At 34.5% G+C, this 24,267-nt stretch overlaps 1 protein-coding gene across 3 annotated transcripts in view; it reads right to left on the reverse strand.

Annotated features, from left to right (window-relative positions):
* The window catches only part of LOC108689881 (band 7 protein AGAP004871-like), a 142,191-nt gene that overhangs the window by 34,171 nt on the left and 83,753 nt on the right, over window positions 1-24,267 (reverse strand). For all 3 annotated transcript variants that reach the window (XM_018196838.1, XM_018196836.1, XM_018196837.1), the window contains exon 5: window positions 1,859-1,960. In XM_018196838.1, coding sequence (XP_018052327.1) covers window positions 1,859-1,960 — 102 coding nt within the window. The remainder of the gene's footprint in view (window positions 1-1,858; window positions 1,961-24,267) is intronic.

Here is a 24,267-nt window from a genome sequence, read left to right on the forward strand (position 1 = left end):
CTACTTTCGCAACATGGGGTCGAGCATTGTCATGCTGCAAAATCACTTTATCGTGTCTCTGTTGTATTGCGGCCGTTTGTCTTTCAATGCTCGGCTCAAACGCATCAATTGCGTTCAATACCGATCGCCTGTGATTCTTTCAGTCGATTTTAACAGTTCATAATACACTACGCCGAGCTGGTCCCATCAAATACAGAGCATGACCTTGGACATCAAAATCACCGTTCTTGAAGCGTTGAAACCATTCACGACACGTTCTTTCACTAATAGCGGCCTTATCGTAAGTATTTGAGAGCATTCTATGAGCCTCAGCCGCAGATTTCTTCATATTGTAGCAAAAAATTAAAACCTCCCGCAAATGAATTTGGCTCGTAAACTGACATTTTCAATCGAGAATAACTTTATGGTGCAGACACAAATCGACTAATGTTTCTACGGGGTTATGTTGACAGATGCCCAAGTTTATTGCATGACGTCTAGATCTATTTATTTCGACCACCACTTACCGCTAAAGCCATCTATAGGAAAACGGCGGAAGCAAAGTTGTACACCTAATAATCTCTGAGACTTAATCGATTGATTATCCTTATGATAATTTATTTAATAAATATTCATGGTTTAAAAGTTATACAAACGAAAGAAGAATTTGAAAATCCAATAGAATTTAATTTTGACAAAACTTTAAGATGTGATATCGAAAGTTGCAATAATATAGCTGTAGTAAAATAGTCGTGATACAAGAAGTTATGTTTAAAACATTTCTTCGAATATCATTACTGCAATGAATATAATGAGTAAATGAATAAATGATACAAATATAAATTTATTGTATAAACTCTCTGATGTTGGACAACATTCACTAATGTTGGAATATGGCTCGATGTTTCATATTTGCTCCATGACGATCACATATAGAGACGTTGGATATTGAAATACGATGTAACAATAAAAATTAACGGCATTAGAATTAAGAAGTATTAAGTTGAAGATAACTCAAAGATGAGTTGTAACGTTCATTCTTATTGTTGTATATTCTTATTGTTTGTATTGATATATATCTTTTAGAATTTACGTTTATTTAACCAGCTCTTATAGCCTTCATGTTTTATATATATTTATTTTTTATTATTCTTATTAATATAAGAAGTCTTCAACAAATTTTAAGTTAATTTAATCGATTATTATTATTATATAAACATTTAAAAATTATTTTATTATTAAGTATAATACATTTAGAAATTATTATCCTATTGTTTCGATGATAATTACTTACGCACATGAGCACAAATAGTGTATATAGAAGTGTTCATGATTAGTTCTTGAAACTGATATGTTGTAATATAACTTTATTATACATTCAATTTGAAAAAAAATAATCTTTAATTTGAAAAAAAAGTTGAAAAAACTAAGGATGATAAGAGCATCTTTAAAAAAAAATTAAAAAATTTTTTTCTTCGCACTTTAAAGTTTTTTAAAACCGTACAACTTTTGTTTAAAAAATTTCTTTCCATCTTTTGTATAATATTTCCGACGACATTCAGCTTGAAAAAAATACCGTTTTTTTTTCAAAGGAATATTTTCATCCCTTAAACATGAGTTAGCACATAAAAAAAATTTGTTCTCTCTGTTAGATTTTTGTGTTTAACAACATATATCACGGAGAATCAAATTGGTTCTGGAGTCCCTTCGATTGTGAAACATCCCTGTAAGATTCACTTGATGATACCAAAGCATTCTTTTATTGATATTTTTTATTGATATTTATGATTATTAATAAAATTCTTTCTTCCGATTACATTGCAGTGAAATGCTTTAAAACATTTATAGTGCCATAAGTGGTACTCAATATTTATGTTACCTGCAAATAACGAAGTTGCAAAGCAGCCGGTGAATCGCCAATAACTTCCGATGCTTCTCGCAGAGCCCTGCTGGCCTTCTGTTCACCTTCTGCGGCAATCACCTAATAAAATAATTATGAAATTGTGAATATATAAAGTGAAGATAAAATAATAAATGCTAAGTTTGCATAAACCATGACTTTGATATATGTTGTATACTCTGAGTAACCCCCAACAAGGCACTTTTAATGCGCTTGTTCTTCTTTAAAAAATTATTAACAGAATGTTTGAAAAATGATGCCTTTTCTCTATTACATTCGTCAACAAGATTATAACATAGGTAAATTTATATTAAAATTTCACATAAATTCAAATAAACGTAACTTCGCGAAAAATGATCGCATTTAAAAGTTTCTTTTTTAATTTTTAAAGGTGAAGTCTGTACTTTACGAATCTTTCAATGGATTTCAAATCCACCCTTACTTTTACCTAACATCTTTTAGAAAATAAGTTTTTTTTTAATAGAAATTTTGATAGTTTGACGCAATCTATGGTGTGGAGTATTTTTTTTTGTTGTGATAACCATCGTAGAATATAGACGTTTCTTTTATAAATTAAAAAAAATTGAACTTTGTATGATTTCTTTCGAAGAGATACAGTGTATCAAACTTATCTTCATTTCATTCAATTAGCCAGCATTAGCATTACCCGATGCATATTACGGGGAGGTTGTTAGTCAGATTTTGCGAATCTTCGTTTTCAGATCTTTTGTAAACGTGTACGCATTTTGATGCAAGCTCTAATTGAAGTCTGAGGAATTTCTCATATTCGGTGCAATATTGCTTTCAATTGCTGCAGATTTGTTCCCCGTTCCTCTAATGTTCGTAATCTTTTTCCCATCATATCCCATACATGTTCAGAAAAGAGAAGAGTTTTACGTGCGATACTTTCAATAAGCAAAACTCACACTTCCATGGACATGGGATTGGAATACCTCCAATCAGCGCATCACGGTTATGCTGAAACTTCCAGTGCGCTCACGGGATGTATTGTAGCAACCAATAAGCAACTCATTAGTAGGAACGAGCGACTATCTACCAACTATGGAGACTGGTTTCCGAGCATGTAAACGCAGCTCACCCGTCGGGATCAGAAGCCCCTAGCCAGCATGTACCATAGTTATCAACTACTACTCCCGCGAATCCTACCTATAAATGCGCGTGGGCAACTGCCCAGTGCTCGCGGTACCGATCTCGATTATCGGTCGGATCTTCGTAGCATAGGCTTCTAGTTTGCGTCGCCTATACGCGCGACACGTCGGCCAGCGCTTTGGGAGCCGCCGGGACTTCCCGAGGACGATTCAAAGAAATCGCTCAGCAATCTGACTCCTAGCCCAAGACCAATCTTTCAAATGAAATCAGCCTCCTCCTTGCGAAGGCTAATATATTGGCTTATCCATGATCTTGAGGCAATCAAATAAATAGATTACCTTATCGAAACATGCCGAATTTATATGGGGCGTCGGTAAAACTCAAATTCAAACGGTAAGTCACGAGTCGAACTCACAAGACGTCTGATCACCGACACCCAATCCATACATGTTTAATGGGATTAAATCCACGCTCATTAGAGGATGTAGTAGTATCTCGATGCTTTATTTTGATATAAAATAATATTCGCCCACATACCGCCAGAATTGCAATTAACTTTCTCAAAGAAAATAACATTGAGATGCTACCACATTCATCAATGAGCGCGGATTTGAATTCCATTGAATATGTACGATATGATGGAAACAAGGCTACGAAGATTAGAGAAAGATTAGAGAAACAAATCTTCAACAACTGGAAGCAGCATTGCTTCGAATATGCTGGGAAATTCCTCAGGTTCTAATTAGAGCTTCAATATGCATCAATATGCGTATACGTTTAAAAGAGGTCATCTGAAATCGACGCGGATGATTTGCAAAATCCGAACAGCAACCTCCCTGTGGTGCGTATCGGATAATGCTAATGCTGACTATATAATTGAATAAAATGCATAAGTTTGATACACTGTATTTCTTCGAAAAGAATAATCGTACAAAGCTTAATTTTTTTAATTTGTAGGAGAAACTCCATATTCTATGATGATTATCATGATCATGATATTTACTCCATCCTGTAGATCCTTGCATCAAACTATGCAAATTTCTTAAAAAAAAATACATCCTTTTTTGGCACAAGATGCAAAGGATAAAGATTCAAAATCTATTAAAAGCTTCGTAGAGTACAGACTTTGAAAATAAAAGAAAAAACTTTTAAATCCAATCATTGTTTGCGGAATTATGTTTATTCGAATATATTATTCGTTTATGCGAAATTTTGATATAAATTTACCTATGCTATAATTTTGTTTAACGAGTGTGTATAAAACAGGAACTTTCTGTTTTAAAATTATATATTTTATTGTATGATTATCTTCGCAAAGTGAAATCCACCTCTCTTCCTTTGCCAAATGGCGTCCGATTTTCCACGTAAAGCGAGATTCATCTCATCTCTCTTCTGTCTAGGGGAGAGATGAGAAAGTGCGGAGTGAGCCTAAATCGCTCATAAGCAGAAGGGGACATGAAGTGGATCTCGCTTGTAAAAAATTGTACACCCCTAGGCAGAAGGCTCTCATCTTAACAGGAAGTGAAGGTAGAACTCTCTTCGCGTGGAAAGTTCTGCGTCCCTTGGCAGGGGGGGAAATGAGATGGATTTTTTTCCTCTTGTCTTGTTCTTCTCCTCTTTACTTCCAGAGAGAAACAAAATCAACATTATTCTATTCTAAATAATTTCATGTAGAAAGAACACATAAAAACGAGAAAGGGCTCTACCCCTCCCCCTGTATCCCTATCCCGATTTAATACTAATCTGATCCAACTCTTATCTGATTGAGATTGACCTTGGTTCGTGTGGGAAGTCGTGCGCCTCTAAACAGAGACAGCGGGATGGAATTCGCTTCGCGGCCGTATTCTCTTAATTGGTCCATCCCATACCTCTCTCTCTGCCTTGAGTTATTTGAATTTTTATGTAAAACAGGGATATAATTATTAACATTATCTGTTAATAATCTTTTAACGAAGGAAGAGCGTTGACTAAAATTTGTTGAGTGTTACTCAGGATTACGATCTTAACAACATATGTCAAAGTCAAAATCATCTGTGGTTGCTCTCTTTTCATGCATCAAATAAATTTTAAACACATAAATAAAAGGAAGAGTCACAACGCAAGATGTTTTAATGAATGTCATATATGTCAAATATTTACGTTAATTATATAAAGATCATAAATGTTTCGATCACAATCTGGCCATCTTCAATATCAATTAATAGTTAAATTAACAAAGTAACAAAGAATACAAATATAAATTTCAAACATCATATAATTTAAGTTGTAATTCGTTGTCATATAAATTCGCGATAGGTATCAGATTATTAAACTTATTTGATTATGATATAAAATTTTAATGCTCCTGAGTGCTCCAAGTACTCTGTGTTGATGGTGGCGACACAGAATCAGACAATGGTCTGGCGAAACTGGTAGCCACACACTCAAGCACGAGCCTATGTATGTGTGCTCGCCTTCAGCACATCGAGAATGAACAGCGAGCCGTTCTTCTCGCTCTAGTCGCTTGTTTCAAGCGATCAAAAATGCTTTCTCGGCAATCTCAACCATTCGGCACTCGGTATCAATAAGAGGCGAGGGACATTCTAAATAACATATAAGTTTTAATAAATTGTAATAATAGTGTATCTCTCGCATTAAATCAGAATAGTATAAATCATGACGCAAACAGTTTACGAGATATTTAAATGTTTATGATTTTTCATGCGCGTTATATATTACATGGGATTTTTAATGAAAACAAGCGTTTTTTTGGACAAAGTTATATTTATTCCTCAACATAGTTGCCTTCGAGGGCGATACACTTGGTAGCGATTTTCCAACATTTCGATGCCCTTTCTGTAGTACGAAACGTCCAAGCCTTCGAAATACGCCTCGGTTTCCGCGATGACTTCCTTATTCGATGTGAATCTCTTTTTCTGGAGCCACCGCTTGAGGTTTGGGAACAGATAATAGTCGCTGAGGGCCAAGTCTGGAGAATACGGTGGGTGAGCAATCAATTCGAATCGTAATTGGCCATCGAATTTGGCCATCGCTTTCAAGGACGTGTGTGACGGTGCGTTATCGTGATGGTACAAAACGAAGGCGAAAGCGCCATTTAAACGACTGTAGCTTGTAAACGAATGAACGAAATGTCATGAAACTTCATACATAAACTAGTGACAGATGAACCTCTCGAAATGAATCATGTTCATTTTCTAGTGGCGCCACCTATTGAAAAATCCCGAGACTTTTCAGCTCATGTAGTATCTCCTTCGTAAACTTGAGCAAGAATAGTTTAATAGAAGTAGAATTTTACTAGAAAAAAAATTATGAACTAGTATTTCTCTTCATGAAAATCTTCGGAAGGCATCAGAAAAGAAATGCGTATGTTGGAGACTCGAACTTGTGAAGGAAATATCGAATAGTTACAAAAGGTATGTTTTTCGCTTATGAAACGAAAGATATTGATTGCATAGAAAAAAGTTCGATATGAAAAATTTAGATGTTCGAAATACAAAATGAAACATGAAACATTCGGTCTATTAGTTAAGTAGAAAGAAAATAAAAACTACCAAAAAAAGCCTTTTCTTCATTCGCTCTCTGTTCATTGAGATTTAAATGCAAAGCTTTGAAATTCTCATAAAATGTAGTCCTCGTAATGAAAAAATGTAGCCCTGAATGAGCCTGAAATGTTCATTAGTTTTTGCAAAAAACCATTTGTTCACTAAAAACTCGTCTGCAGAAAACTTAATTACTTCATCTTTGAGCAGTCGCATTAGCAATTTACAGGGATGATTTTTCTTCTTCAAGAATTGCACTATCGTACACATAATAATAAAATGATTTTTTGCAATTAAATTTTTAAAATGAATTTAAAAAATAGATATCTTTTTTTCGTTAAAAAAATCTAATAATTTTATTAATACGCATCATATCAAACAGCCGTGTGAAACACGACAGCTGACATGTTTTTACGAAGTTTAAAAAAAAGTTAGCCTCCAATTATTAAGAGCCGAGATAATTTTTTTTCAAAAATCACTACTGTGGTTCTAATTTTTAAGATTAAAAATTCCATCCGACATCAATTTTCAAAGAATTGAATTTGCTGTTAAAAAATTTTCAAATCTTTTGCTGTTAAAAAAGTTTGTTCAAAACCATTGGAAAGTTGAGGAATGGGAACGAGGCAACGCGCTGAGAGGAGTGGGCGAAACTGTCGTGCAGTGGAATGGGGAAGAGAACTGGACCACTCGGCGACTCGCGCGTGCCTGATTTCATGCGTTTAAATTTGTTAAACTAACATTTTTGCAGCAATTGACGTAGAAATATGATTTTTTAAATCTGGGGTGTCTCTCGATGAGATCTTAACAAATAGCTTAGCTAAATGTTTCGCAAAGTAATTGTAACCATAAAATTTTTAGTTTCTCATTTCTAGAATTCTTATTTTTTCGGTTTATTACTAAAAAATCATGTTTGAATATGAAGTGTACATCTGATTAATAAATTTAAGTTACATGAGTTATATTTCTTTATTTAATATTCTGTAAAAAGTATCCAATTGAACATTTAAATGTACTATAAATTTAATATAAAATATTATGCGATACAATGAAACTGAATATCGTTAATTTATGATATGATAATAATTCTATCCATCGTATCTAACAAAATAATCTTACGTTTTAAATTTTATTATTACACTGAGAAAGATCCAATCGAAAGAGTTGGAAACGCCTGTAATTGTTCTCAAGAATCAAATATACAAATTTACACAACCTAACCTGTGTTGGCTCGCATTAGCTGATTTCACATTTATTCTCGGATTTATTTGCCTATACTAAGATTGATAATTATTTTTGATAACTATATAAAAACCTATTAACTCGATATTCAAATTTTAAATCCTCCCATCAGACATAAAAAGAGTGCAAAGGATTGATCATAATTTTTGGAGATAATTTTTTACAATGCTATGTAGTTCAGTGGCAAGCTAAACGAAATTTTGTGTAATCCAAGTTAATTTTTGGTAAATTAAAATAATCTTTAGCGTTCTCAGGTAATCTTGAGTAATTTAATAGGAAATCCTAAGTAATTTAAGAGTAATATCTGTAGGTAATTCTAGGTGCGAGGGGATACGATTTCCGATCGTGTGTTATCACAGATGTCGCCACGGAGCTCTGAAACGTTAATGAGGAGGAACCGATGTTCTTGAGCAAATGTTAGAGAAGATAAAAAAATCCTCGGGAGGGAGGAACTGAAGTGATCGACTATAAGCCGTGAAGACGATAAGCATATTGGCAGAGCCGCGAAGAAAAAAGCAAAAAGAAAGGCGGCTCCGCTTCGGAGTGATGTTCAGGATCCATGCGAATTTCCTCACTCTCCCCTCATCCAATTGAGTCGCGCGCAAGGAGAGAGGTTGCGAAACTAAGAAAGTAGTTAAGATTATCGATAAGTCCGTGCCCTCTTGCTACTGGCATGCAAGCAAAGACTACCGAGGACCAATAAGGATATAATGGATCCTGGGGGCTGCAAGTCCAGGCAAGCGGCCAAAGCGTTAACAAAGGCGGCCGCCTCCCTACATGTTGAGATGAACAAGGCAGAGAAAGGATGCTGCTGCCAATATCCGAAAGAGGTGCTTTTGGTGAATACAAGACGCTCAAGTCTAAGATTCGACCTTCCCGGTCGACCGCAATCATGATGACAGCCTCCCAAGGAAATTACGGGGAAATAAAAAGGGAAACAAATCAACGTATTCTTTTGGAGTTTTTGAAAATCTCCAGGTCCGGCGTCTATGTGCTGGAGATCCATGATCCGCACGGGACAAGGCCAACTTCCTAGTCAAAAAAATAGAGAAGGTCTTTGTCGGCCGGAAAGGAGTTAAGTTATCCCGACCGATGGCTCCGGATAAACGAACTTGATGAATCGGTCATCTTTGAGGAAGTTGCTAAGACAATCATGGCCAAAAGCAACTGCCGCGAATGCCAATGTAAAAGTGGGCGTCATTAGGCGGTCGTCTAGTGGAATGGGAGCATGATTAAAATGCCCATTCTTAGTGATGAAAAAAATCGCCGAACTTTGCCGATTAAGAGTAGGCTGGATTCCGGCCCGAGTGACACTGCTGCTGGCGCAACTGATACAGTGTTATAAATGCATGGAGGTTGGTCACGTTCGGCACAGCCAGATTGATAAACATTACTATCGATAACCCGCTCACATGGTTGGAAAATGGCCCCGCGTATCACGAAGCAGGCAAGGTGGAGCAACGAAAGCCTGCCCGGAAGGTAAGCAAGAAAATCGAATCGCCGTTCAGGACTTAGCACAGTGGTCAGCTCTAGTCCACGGCCACTGTCTTCTATCCAATCTTTCACCGGTGGTGGCGAAACCGATAAAGGTGTCCATGGCTGGAGAGGCCGACAATGATGAACGGAGAGCCATTGATGTGACGCATTACTTGGTGCCAAATTAGTATCGAAGCATGCTTTCGAGAACGCCCTGAAGAGGATGGTGGAGTGCATTAGATGGTGGAGTGCATTAGACGTTCGCTGTCGTTTCTTATGGGGGAGAGAGAAGGGGCTGCAATGTGTTGAGATCCCTCCGCTCGAACTCCAGGGACGAGAAGATGAAGGACTGGGCGCTTGGTCTCTTTCTTTCTCATTAATCAGGACAGTTGCTCGATCTTTGTTGACGGGCGCGGGGAATCCATAATGGATTTCACGTGGGTGATCCCGTCCGCCGCTGAGAGGTTGGGCAATTGAAGTGACCGACCAAAGGACCGTCGATAGATCGTCAGATCATCGTCTCATCAAGATAAATATGAACTCTATCCGTCGGCTCGAGGGATCGAGTGCTTTGGAGAATCGGCGACGCGCTGTCAGTTGCAATGACTCCTTAGGAAGTTAAACAGAACCGCCCTACAGATGTCCTTGAAGGCCTCCACTTGGGTTAATCTGGGTTTGGTGGAAGACATTGTGGAGGAGGAATTATTCACGGGACATGATGATTCGCGACTGCAACGTATTCATGTTCCAGAACCGACCGAGATTCCGCCGCTCGGCATGGTAGTCTGAAGAGATCGCGAATCTTCGTAGGGCAACCATCGTGGCGAAGCGATGCTATACGTGGAGCAAATGGCGAGATAATCATGAAGAAATCAACAGTATGTATAATACTCTCTGCGACTGGTGATTAGAGACATCAAGGCTGGATCAAAGAACCTCAGGCCTGAACAAAGTTGATCTCGTCCCTGGATAAACAGCCCGGGAGGCGTTTATACAAGGTAATGCTGCGACCGTGGACGTTCGCAGTGACGAAGTGCATGAATATCTAGTTCCTGGATAAATGGTGAGGACTTTTTTCCGGCGGGGAAGGGGAGTTACGATTCTTCAATACTCCGGCTCACCCCAGGACTGGAGTGAGGAACTGGATATGTCTGGAAACGAAATGACCCGGGCTAAATTTGCCAGACTAAAGGGCTCGCCTGAAGTTCGTGGCCGTACTGGCATTCCTTGCCGGATTTGAGTCCTAGCCTACGAAACGGTTGATCCGCGGCAGCTGTTCAACAGCTGTCTCAGACGGGGACGATTTTCTTTCTGGTGGAAGGAGACTTGGTCCACAGAGAGTCCATCGATCTATTAGCTGTTATATTTGCTGGACAACATCGAGCTCTTTGAGCGTATAGCCAAATGCTTCGTCCACCTGACTCGGAAAGTCCGGATTTTTTACGCGGACAGTATGGATACTGTGAGAGCAAATCGATCGTCGATAAAATTCGACAGGCTCTCATGGGATCCATAGTGGAGGAGGAGAGGGCGATAGCGATATCTCTCGATATTATGAACGCCTTTAACATTCTCTCTTGGGATCGGATGATAGCGACTCTCAAATACCATGAAGTACCCACCATATCTGATCCTAGTCTTAACTATTCAGGATTATTTCCGGGGAAGGACACTAGAGTATCGGAATATTGATGGTTTCCAGTGTAGCAAAGTGGTGATGCAGTATTCCGCAAGATTCGCAAAACTCCTTTTCAACCTTCAAAAAATAATCTGGTAAGCTATTGAGGTCATTGGTGCCACCAACACCACTCGCTGAGAGATATGATTATCCCTCCCGACTACGAGGTGTAGCAGAGACTCTCAGATGGGAGAAATTCCGCGTGGAGTCGAAAAACAGATATCTCTCAAAAGAAAAGTCTTTTCGAGAAGGTTACAAGGTTGGAAAACCTTATTATGAGAGGAAATCCTCTCCCCGCTCCTAGTGATGGAAATCAAGGACAGGATTCTCATCATTTTCCCATTCCGGAGCCTCAGATCTTCAGCTGGGCTGACTCGGACGAAGAGATGGGAAATGGCTTCTAAAGCCATCAAATCTTCTATTAAAGGAAGGTGCTGAATCCTCGGTCGATCAAAATGCCGAGGAATTCACCATTAGCAGGAGATTCCTCCAAGGATCCTTGTAAGTTCATGACAGACTTTCCTGGAAATATTCCCAGAAATCTGAATCAGTCTTAGTCTAACTCCTCTCCCCTGAGGCAATCTCAAGTCGCTTTGATAGTAGCGTCGAACGGGATCTCGAAGGTACAAAGGAGAGGTAACTCTTCCTAAAAATGGCCCTCCCTTTTCCTGCAAACCTCTCTCAATTAATAAGAGCGCGAAGCTCTCTAAGAAAGCGCTCTCTATCATCCACGAAGACTGCGGAAGGTGTGAAGAAGACACCCTCCGCTAATAAACAAGCCTCCGAGGAGAATCGAAGCCGCCCTGAAGAAAGCTCAAAAGCAGCAGCTGCTGGCTTCTCAGCAGACTATATAGTCCAAGATAATGAGGAGAAGATCTCATCAAAAAAGCAGTCAAAGAGGAGAAGGAAGCAAAGGGGATTGTTAAAGCTTCACAAGCCTCCAAAAGCAAACCACTGGTAAATCAGGGAAGCGCTAAGAGAAGAGGAAACGGCAACGCTGAGTCGGGCAGGAAAATTGGCATCCGCCGAAGATCACTCAAGCTTTGGTGTCCTTCGGTTGCGATCCCTCAGGAATCAAACTGGAAACTCTTAAAGAGATCCTTAAAGGACTGAAATCAGTCTAGGTTTAACTCCCTTTTGTAGCGGCGAACAAAATCGCCAAAGGAAGGAAATTCAATGTGAACTGGGTGGACGTTATTGCTCTCTACGTATCCACTCAACTCCTCTCATGATGAAATTACACGTTGATTTACAATCAACGAAAGAAGGAACTTTTGAAGCTAACGTCAAACTGACACGGAAAAAAATTAGTTTCGATTCAAACACATGGCAAGAGAATATGGGACTCATGAGCACATACCTAAACGGAAGTAGCAAGATCAAAATAAATTCTATCTCATTCGCAAACATATTTGTCAGCTTCATTTATGGTGCGAAAGTTATATTGATGACGCGCAAGCAAAATAAAAATTTTCCAAAGAAAGTTTTACTCGTAAATACGCAAACAGAACCAGCACAACCGTCGACGAAGAAAAGAAGATCTTATTCCGTCACGATTGTAATGTAAGCTACCTTTCAAGGAATGGAGACAATAATCAATCGAATGTGGCAATGCATATGTAAACCAATTGACATCTATTAGGTACAACTTTGCTTCCGCCGTTTTCCTATAGATGGCTTTAGCGATAAGTGGTGGTCGAAATAAATAGATCATAGATCAATAGGTCATACAATAAACTTGGGCATCTGTCAACATAACCCCATAGAAACATTAGTCGATTTGTGTCTGCATCATAAAGTTATTCTCGATTGAAAATGTCAGTTTACGAGCCAAATTCTCGTCATTTGCGGGAGGTTTTAATTTTTTGCTTCAATATGAAGAAATCTGCGGCTGAGGCTCATCGAATGCTCTCAAATACTTATGGTGAGGCCGCTATTAGTGAAAGAACGTGTCGTGAGTGGTTTCAACGCTTCAAGAATGGTGATTTTGACAACGAAGATCGGCATAAGACCGGTGGAAGAGAGAAGGTTTTCGAAGATGCAGAATTGGAGGCATTACTTGACCAAGACTCGTGTCAAAATCAAGAAGAATTGGCACGATCATTGGGAGTGACTCAACAATTTCAAAACGCCTCAAAGCCATGGGAATGATTCAGAAGCAAGGAAATTGGGTGCCGTACGAATTGAAGCCGAGAGATGTTGAACGGCGTTTGTTTGCTTGTGAACAGCTGCTTGAAAGGCAAAGACGGAAGGGATTTCTGCATCGCATTGTGACTGGGGACGAAAAATGGGTTCATTACGATAATCCCAAGCGCAGAAAATCATGGGGAATTTCCGGCCATGCTTCCACGTCGATGGCCAAACCGAATATTCACGGCTCCAAGGTCATGCTCTGTATTTGGTGGGATCAGCTCGGCGTAGTGTATTATGAACTGTTAAAACCGACTGAAACAATCACAGGTGATCGGTATCGAACGCAATTGATGCGTTTAAGCCGAGCATTGAAAGACAAACGGCCGCAATACAACAGAGACACGATAAAGTGATTTTGCAGCATGACAATGCTCGACCCCATGTTGCGAAAGTAGTCAAGACATACTTGGAAACGTTGAAATGGGAATGTCCTACCCCACCCGCCGTATTTTCCAGACATCGCTCTCTCTGACTATCACTTGTTGAATTCTCTAAAAGTAAGTACAGAAGGAATTTATTCTTTAAAAGTGAATAAATCACAATGATTACGCGTATCAACTTTTCTTTGCATATTTCCATGCTATAAGTGTAATATAGATTTTTAATAAAATACAAGTAGTACAATATACATTCTTAAAATCTTTGTCATAAAAAATCATACTCTCATTCGAATGAGTGAGTCATCACACCGAAGACGACCGTGTTGAACATGTCAGTTGAACATATTCGTTCCTCCCCCTTTCTTCCAAGCAAAAATAAGAGTCCCTTAGATTCGAAAAGTTTCGTAAAAAGTTCTCATAAATAAAAAACATTTACTAAGACTCCAACACAGTGGAGACATTGTGTCGCGCCAACAAAAAAATGACCGTTATAAAACTGTTTGCTATCTTTCATATCTGATGTTCACATTTTGACCTTCTCTCAACAAAAATATGTTATGGTTCCAATTTTCCTTGATTTTCTCATCTATCATTTTGTTCCATGATATTTATCCCTGCTGACATCGCACCTTTTTTCAGTCTACCGCGTGGGTGACCTGAATAGAGTCAATAAGCGTGGGCAACCATGGACCAAGCCAATCAAAACGCGCCATTTAATTACCTCGTTACTCCCACTTCGTGTCCACTAACTAATCCGAGCGCACCATTTTTCCAGATAGGCCACGCCCCCGGCGGAGATAGAGTAGTGATACTTTGTTTGGGCTCATGGTTGCCCATACTACCGTTACAATAATTGTTGGATTCGCGTATTAAAATAACAATGTTCTGTATGTTATATAATAGAATTTAAAATGTTGATACGTATCCAATGTTCCTATGTTCCCTCTTTAATAAGAATCTGTGTAATCTATTGAAATATTCAATGTAAAACATTGAAAACGATCAGTATTGGAACGCTAGTGATACTCTTTTTTATCATTGAAAAAGTAATCTATTCACAAGAATGTTTTTTTTAAAAAACAGATGTTAAGTTCAAAATAGAATTAATAGTTACAATATATAAAAGCTAAAATTAACAGTACTTAAAGAAAACAGAAAAAATCCCAATAATTCGCAATATAACAAATGATTCGTTATTAAAAATAATATGGTTCATTGTATACATACCCCTTGTGCTACTTCCCATTTTTTTAAATAATCGAAATTGTGACTAAACTTAAAAAATAACTTAGAGAATTATTGTTTACGGTATGTAACCAACTAAATTCTTAAGCTATATGCAAAAACTCAAATCTTCAACTCAATAATCGAGAGAGATATAAGTCTCTGAAATTACATTCATTGTTAGACTACTTACCCTACTCGTATAAAATAATCTTAGCAAAGTAAATTTGAAAAAATCTCGAGTAATCTCAAAAAATATGACGTAATTTTAAATTCTGTGAAAAAATCTTGGATAATATGACTCCAAATGAAAATGGATTGAAATGAATTGAAATGGATTCAGATTTTCGAAAATATTGATTCACGAATGTTAAAATGAATGCTTTTTCTGAATGCATTTTTATTCATTTATAGGAATTGCATGCATATCTCTATGCCTTTCAATTTAAAAATAATATTAGCTTTTTCTATGCATTGTGAATACTGTTCAACTCAAAATTTTGAATAAGAAATGTAGTTTTTCCATCCAATTGCATCCAATTGAATCTAATTGAATCCAAAAAAAAAAGTATTCGCTATTTAAAATATGTATTCTGATAGAAAAAAATTTCAATTCATTTTAATCCATTCTCGTTTGCTGGAACGTAATATTTAATAATCTAGAATAATTTGAGGCAGTATTAGTGCTCATGATCGACTTTTGGAAAGTGTTATGTATAATAGGATAGATAAGAAGAATTTTATTCTTGACATCTTAAACTTTCTGAAAAAACATTCATTCATTAACACATTACTTAATAATGGATATCCCCTAGAATTTACAATATATTCCAGCAAACAAGCAAACGAGAATAGATTAAAATGGATTAAAATTTTTTTAATGCGTACTTTAAATTCATGAAAATGGATTGAAATAAATTGAATCCGAGCTGACACTAGTATAATATTCGAAAAAAAAACATTTATATTTAAGAGTTACAAATTTTATTCCTAAACATTTACAATAATTATACCTAAAATTAACTACCTGAAATTGGTATTAAAAAACGTATTTTAGTGGGATTCGAATCTTGGGATCTCTGGATTATGAATCTTCTATGTTACCCGCTACACCACTTTTCAATTAGTAAATGTGTTATCCATTCTCTATTTCAATTACAATCAGCTAAACGAAATTATATATATAGATATAATAAAAATATCATCATTTAACAGATATAATAAAGTATAAACAATTTACTATGAGACAACATTGGATTATCTATCGAATAATCTAATCTCGCTTGATCGATGTCGCGCGCTGTGATTAGCCTAATACTGTGTTCGTGACTTGGTTTGCGAATGTTCACATCGATCATTCATTTTATTTCTAATCAAAGAGAAATAAAAGAACATAACTCAATTATTTTTACTTTACAATTTATTTTTACTTTTTTGAATTTAGTTGAATTAATACGAAAAATTTCCTAATTAATTTTCCTAATTAATTTAAGTAACATTTATGGTCCATTTTTAAGTAAAAATTTTTTTTATTCAATTAAATTAAAAAAAAAACTGCATTTCATATTCAGAATATTGAATTGAGCAGTATTCACAGAAATTGCTAATATTATTTTTGAATTAAAAAAATTGTACTTCCTATTCACAATTCTGAATTGAGTAATATTCACGATGCAGAAAATGTTAATATTATTTTTAGCTAGAAAAGCATAGAGATATGCTCTATGCAATTTCTATAAACAAATAAAAATGTATTCAGGATTGAAAAGACATTCACTTTATGCAATTCCTATAAATGAATAAAAATGTATTCAGGATTGAAAAGTTTAATTTTAACATTCATAAATTCGTATTTCTGAAAATCTGAATCCATTTTAATCCATTTCAATTTATTCTCGTTTGCTGAGATTCTTTATCAATAACAAGATAAAATTGGTTTCTTACAGAAAAAAATTTTGCAGTCAATAACTATATAAAAATAGTATCATTTCTTATTCCATCTTCTTAAAGAGATTTTTTTATTTTCTCTTATCTTAAAAATGTTTCCGAAAGATTTAAAATTATAACAAATAAATTTGATTTTAAAATTGTTCATAAGCCAATAAATGCTCTGCAAACTTTTATTAAGATAGATAAAGACCGATTAAAAAAAGAAGAATATTCTAAAATAGTTGTGTATAAAATGATCAGATTGTGAAATCTTATGTGTAGGAAAACTCAAAAGAAAAATTAATGCTCACATTAATAAACGTAAAACAAATAAAAAAAACCTTAAAATTCTCTACTTGTTGTTTGTCAACATCAGTTGGCTAACAGATATAAGTTTTTCCAACGAGTAGTGTTAATGCTCAATTTGAATTTCGAGCCATGAGTAAGGGCGCACGAGGCAGAATGGTGGAAGACACGTCTCTCCCCAAATGGTTTCTGTAACTCTATGTTTTTTCTTCTTCTTCATGACACAGAGGAGGGCGACTGTTATTACTTTTTTATCACAGCATTTTCTTTTGTAAAAGGGATAATCTTTACTTTGTAATGTTATTAAACGAATAAAACAAGTCAATCAAATCATCTAACAAGTAGATTGCGAAAATATTATTATTCTTGATTCAGAACAATCATTTTATGAAAGAATGATATCTGAAACGACACATAAAATAAACAAAAATTTGGATTAAATAAGCAAAGCGAACGTTTTCCAGATATCTATGTATCGATAATTGATAAATATGTTCCCCTTCTCAATATCAATTATAATCTCCTTCATAATGTTTCTCCCTTTCTCTTTCCAAAAAGAGTAAATACAATCTCCACAAAAAGACAGTACAGAAAAATGTTACAGTTATAAAATAATTTTCTTATTATCCGCTAGTGATTTGGTCTTCCATATTCTTATATATATATATATATATATATATAAATTTAACAAACACACAGCTTATTAAACAAACATTGTAATGATTGCTGACAAATGTAGGGGCTGGTTGTCACAGTTTTTGATTAGTGATTTTTAGAAAAAAACGGATATTAAAATATTATATTCAGTGTTGGAACGTATCTAGGTAAAAATATCTAGATACTGTATCCAGATATTTTAGTTGCACCTAAGTGCATTACCCAGATCTTTACGGGCGGAGATATCTGTATCCGTATCTAGTACTTTTGGTACGGTATCTTTAAAATTTTAGACACATAAGTACAAGATACTTGTACATTTTATTTTACCAGGTATGTAAATATAAAACCGAAATTTATCAATAGATGGCCATAACTGTCAATGTAGTTGCCGTCAGACGGCGCCATTGACGCCATTTCCTTGTTTTGACATCTGATAAAGATTTTCAATTCACAACAATACAAGTTTCATACAACAGTATAGTTTGTAATACCGTTGAACATGTCGAATTTTGTGCCTGGAAACTACGATTTGCGGACAGCATTGATTTTCTGTTACCATTTGAAGAAAACTGCAGAATCGAATGCTTGTCGAAGCTTACGGTGAGCATGCTCTTGGTAAATCATAGTGCTTCGAGATTTAAAAAATTCAAAAGTGGCGATTTTGACGTGAGAAACGAAGAACGTGGAAAACCACCGAAAAAGTTTGAAGATAGCGAATTGCAAGCATTGTTGGATGAGGATGACGCTCAAATTCAATAACAACTCACGGATCAATTAAATGTGACACGAGAAGCCATCTTCATACGTTTGAAATCCATGGGAAAGATCCAAAAGATGGGAAAATGGGTTCCACATGAACTGAATGAAAGACAGCAGAAAAACCGAAAAATCACTTGCGAAATGCTGCTCGCCAGGTACAAAAGAAAGTCATTTCTCCATCGAATTGTAACTGGCGATGAAAAGTGATATATTTTGAGAATCCTAAGCATAAAAGATCATGGGTAATTACAGGCGAGCCATCGACATCGACTGCAAGGCCAAATCGCTATGGATGGAAGACAACGCTCTATGTTTGGTGGGATCAGAAAGGTGTGATCTATTATGAGCTGCTAAAACCTGGCGAAACCGTTAATACTGAACGCTACCGACAACAAATGATCAATTTGAATCATGCTTTGTGTGAAAAACGACCGGAATATCAAAAAAGACAACACAAAGTGATTTTGCTTCATGATAATGCACCACACACAACAAACTGGTCAAGGAAACGATTGAGGCATTTGGTTGGGAAATACTTTCGCATGCGGCTTACTTACAAGACTTGGCTCCGTCCGATTACCACTTATTTGCATCGATGGGACACGCACTTGCTCAACAGCGCTTCACTTCTTACAAAGATGTACGAAAATGGCTAGATGACTGGTTTGGCTCAAAAGAGCAACAATTTTTTTGGCGTGGCATTCATAAATTGTCAAACAGGTGGAAAAAATGTATATAGCTATTGATGGGCAATATTTCGAATAAAATATTTTTTATCATTTTCATGCAATAAACGTGTATTTTCTATAAAAAAATTCCGGTTTCATATTTACATATCTTTTTATTTCATATGTCATATTGGAAACTTAATTTTTTATTATTATAAATCGTTTTTCTTCTCTAATTCTTAACTTTGTACAAGTGCTTTCACCTGGGAGAAAAAAAGTCTTATAAAATTATGTAATTTCATATTGATTGTATAAAATTATATACAAAGTTTTTCCGACCTACGGGATCGCTTCTCACGAGCTGGTATAGCGAACTGTACTGAATCGAAAAGTCTTTTATTATTTACAAGTGACCGCGACCGATGCGCGTATACTTAGTGGTAGTCCGCGCCGATACATGCTTATTTAATAATATTTAAAAATTAATATCTCCTAATGTATTTGCAAAAATTGTCAACTGATATAAGACTTTCCAACTCAGTTCAGTCTGCTCACGAGAAGTGATCTCGCGGGGATATCCTATATATGAAATATGTGCATATTTTAATATATTCTATATGTAATTATATTTAATTTTACATAATTTTACACAATATATAACTAATATAAAATTATACAATTTTATAAAACTTTTTTTTCCGGGCGCCTAGGTAATTTTAGTTCCTAGTATTTAATGATTGACGACTAAAAAATCTCATAGAAAAAGTGGCAAACTGATGACATAACGCCGGTCTTCTTTGATTGATTCCGAACACTAAAGTTCTATAAAGTTTATTATGGATGTAGGCATACACAGATTAAAGAAAAAGAACAATTTGTAACATGACGAATTGCGATTTTTCCTGTATCCATATAATAAATTCTATAGACCTTTGCTTGGAATCAATTCGGAATAATTTTTTCCTAGGACGGAATCGAGAAAAGTGAAAAATTTTATGCATATATGTGTGCAGATAAACAATTTTTATTTTTTACGTTTCCACCTTAGGGGAAAAATTACATTAGTGACTTGCTGAGGAGACGTATGTGAGTTTGCCACGCTGTTCCTATCGATAATCCATCGCGATGACGTACGTACGACAATACATATTATAATTTTCATCATCCAAATCCAAACATTTTAGTATCTACATATGTAAGATTTATATAAAATAAAATTAGTCTATACGCAACTTATTGTTTTTGATTTTTCATCATCGAGACATTCTTTTATGTATTAAAACAAATCAAATGTAGTATATTTTATGCTGCTTATATCTTTTTCTTTTCTTATTTTCTCCGTTTTTTCTCTATTTTTCTTTTCTTTTTTTTAACACCTAAAAAGTACTTAAATTTTTGGATATTTTTTTCTTATATTGAAATCTATACTTAGATAATTATAAAAAATGTATCTGTACTTGTATCTAAATACTTTTTTCACACAATATTTATATCTATAACTAGACATCATTTAAACGATATCTGTTTCCAACACTGTATATGTTATAATATAGGGGAGATAGGGTACCAGTAGATTACAGGAATAAATAAAATAATCGAGGCTATGTTAAAATCAAAACACGCAAGACACACATAAATATGTCTGAGCATTTATGACAGAAATTTAAAAAATCGTTAACGTAAGTAAATATTTTTATTTTTAAAGTTTTTGTTTTACAATCGTTATGATTGTCTGAGATATTTGATTTCTATTTAGATAGTAAGTGTAGTTCTTATTTAATAAAGTCCAACAGATGTTTTTTTGTTATTGTATACTGTTAATATTTTTAAAAAATGAACGAATGAGGAAAATAGACTAACCATAGCATGAGGTTACATAACTCATTTAGGCTGCATCCCATTTAACCCTCACAAATCATTTCAGTTTTGTCATTTATCAAAAAAGGACAAACGATGCTTGCGAGTGTTACGAACGTTAAGCGGAACGCAGCCATAATGATGACTTTTATAATACTTTCAAAAAAAACTTCTTCTGAAATAAAATCTTATTCTAAAAGAATGAAAATATAGTCAGTTATGAAAAAGAGTGAAAATGTTTTACTTCTCCAAAAAGAATGACAATATTTCATTCCTTTAAAGAGATTTACCTCAGTGATAAATATTAGTTAATAAGTTTAGTTCCCTCTAACGTCCAATCTAAAACTAGGATAAAACTAGATTCATTCGATGTGTTTTTGTACGAAACGATTGAATTTAGTAAAAAGAGTCATTGTTCTACTTTGTGAAACGAAATATTAATCATTAAAATAATTATTGTTAAGTTAAGAAATTTGTCATTCGCTGCGATCTTACTCTGTTTCAAAAATAGCTACATTTTTTCTCTCTTTGAGATTTTATTCAATTTGGAGAGACATTCTTTTTATGACATTCTTATTACTTATAATGCAATAATTTTTGTAGTTTTAATGAATTTTAATAATAAAAAAAAAAATATATATATATATATATATATATATATATATATTGCATATTGAAATTGAATATAAATTTATATGTTTATGTATAAATATTAATAAACATTTATAATTATATATGAAATATATCCATATATGTCATACATCCTTCTTTCTTTGATAAAATTATTTTTAAGTGTAACAGAAGTAATAATAATAATGTGAAAACATTAAAAATAATTAAAAAGATCATTTTCGCATTATTTGTTTTAGGAAATATCTTAATTTTAGAAAAAGTAGCTTAAAATACATTAATCTTTATTTTAATAATTATAGTTAAACTACCCCATACCATGATTCATCATCCCCCTGGTCCCGGGACTAGTTGACTTAGATGCATTAAAAAAATGCGTTTTTTTTATATTAGCTATCAAATTCCCCTTATTATTAAAATATTATTAGATGGTCAAATATGCGTAATAACTAGTGCAAAATTAATTTTTTCGATAAGTCTCTTAATTTTGTCTGTCAAAATTCGAAATTGAAAAATGAATCTACTAGCCCTAGTCTCTTCTACCTACATCCTTTACGTATTGAAAAAGATATTACTCGTGAATTCATCATACAATAAAAATAAGTTATTTAATTTTAAATGAAGCTGCGAAAATGTGATAATGACTGACATACTTTTTAGGATCGGCAACAGCATATTTGTTACGGATGACACATATAAACATAACTAATATCAGTTTAATATCTTGAAAAATGATGATAATAATAGTATGAATACAAATAAAATTGTTATTTTAAAAATATAAAATACTTAATTTGTTTTTATGTTATAGTTTCTACATAAAAAATGAAAAATATATCTGAAATATATTTGTCAGTATATTCTCTAAAAATGAGAATATATGTTCACTAAAGATATTAAAATTAATTGTCCTGTCCTCGCTTCATTTTGGTTAGAGATTCTCTCTAGAAAGTCGCAACATGAGACGATTGGAGCCGACGTTTTTATACAAGATAGTAGTTTTAACAAAATCGATAACAGAAAGAGAAATATATTAATATCTCTGTCTAACCTTAACACTGCATTAAAATTAGACAAAAGTAGTATGGTTAGGCGGATTCTAATCAACTATGTAGTGTATATACGCATATGCGGTATGTATAGATGTGTGTGAAGAGTCAGGGAAGGGGAAATGCCCACGCTGGATCCGAAAGAGGTCGCTGTATTAGAAGAGGAAGGGAATTTGTTTCTTTTCTTTTTTTAACCCATTGTCCTCTCTCCCACTCGATGTAAGATACAGTTCTCTTTGTTTCACCCGTTGCGGCCTACACTTACATAGTATTTGCGCTCTCTCTTCTTCTTATTATATAATCTGCCACGTTCATTATTCTTCTTCCGCACGCGATTTTATTAAATAAATACGGTATTTATTCAATGATTTTTAAAATGACTTAGCAATGATTTTTAATTTTAACAATAAATAATTGTTTAAAAATAATATACTACACAAATAGCATTCCTAATTATCGAATCATTATTAACGCTATTATTGTATAGCTATCGAACACTTATTGAACTATATACATATTAGGTGTACAATTTTGCTTCCGCCGTTTTTTTTCCGAAATTCGAGGTTTTATTGTAAAAAACTGGTTATATAATACTACTACTGAACAGCTATCATTATTGATTCTTCATTGCAAGGAAAGCGATAAAGAAAAACAGGAATGCAGATTTCGAAGTTATGTGACAAGCAGATGGTGTGATGATAGAAGTGAGCGGAAAAATATTTTAGAATTTGTGGAGGAAATCCAGAAAGAAATAGAGATTAGAATTATAATTTTTTAAACAATTACATAAATATATAAATATATAAATAAGGATTCTCAATCTTAAAAACAGTAATTAGAAATTCAGAACAAGATTAACGCTGATAAAAGCAAAGAATTAGGAGATGCAGATAATAATCAGGTGTTTGCGGTTATCTTCATTTATTGTATCGAATGTTTCGGTTCACTTTGGAGTTATCTTTAGCGAAAAAGTAGAAATATATCGTTAAAAGTAAGTCACTCGCAGATTGATAGAAATGCAGTAATCAATATACTATATAAATTATTATAAATTTACTATTAGTTCAATAATTATAAAATCAATAATAAACGTGTGACCTCAATGGGAAACAAAGAAGTTTACAAACATTGATTCACAATTTTCATAAGATATAAATTAAAACACGTCGTTTCTCAGATTAATATCGTTCATCTCATGTCGTTTGAAATTGAACATTACAAAGTAATAAGGGGATTTCTAAACAAGTAATGGCAATAAATAGTAATAAAAGAGTCAACCTATAACCAATTTAAATTTTAATATTGTTTTAACGTATTTAATAAAGAAGCATACGAGTAGTGCAAGCAATCCGTGTCTGTTTTTAAGTTAAGTTCATTCTTCTGCATGTATATAGCATTTCTGAATTTAAACGTTTATTGAGAAATCTTTCCTTATCAAAAATTTGGACATTCTTCCAATCAAATTCATGATTAAAATTAAATGGTCTGTGATGATTAAATGTTGATTAATTCTTGTTAATGCTGTTGATATACTTGCGATGCTCAAATATTCTCGTGGATAATTTTTGACTTGTTTGACCAACATGCGACGCATTGCAATCTTTACAAAGGAATTTTATTGAAGAATTTTGGGAGAGTGTTCTTCTGTATAAATTTTAATGAATTTTAATGAATTTTAATGAATTTATTAA

The sequence above is a fragment of the Atta colombica genome, unplaced genomic scaffold, assembly GCF_001594045.1.
Source record: "Atta colombica isolate Treedump-2 unplaced genomic scaffold, Acol1.0 scaffold28, whole genome shotgun sequence".
NCBI classification, from domain to species: Eukaryota; Metazoa; Arthropoda; class Insecta; order Hymenoptera; family Formicidae; genus Atta; species Atta colombica.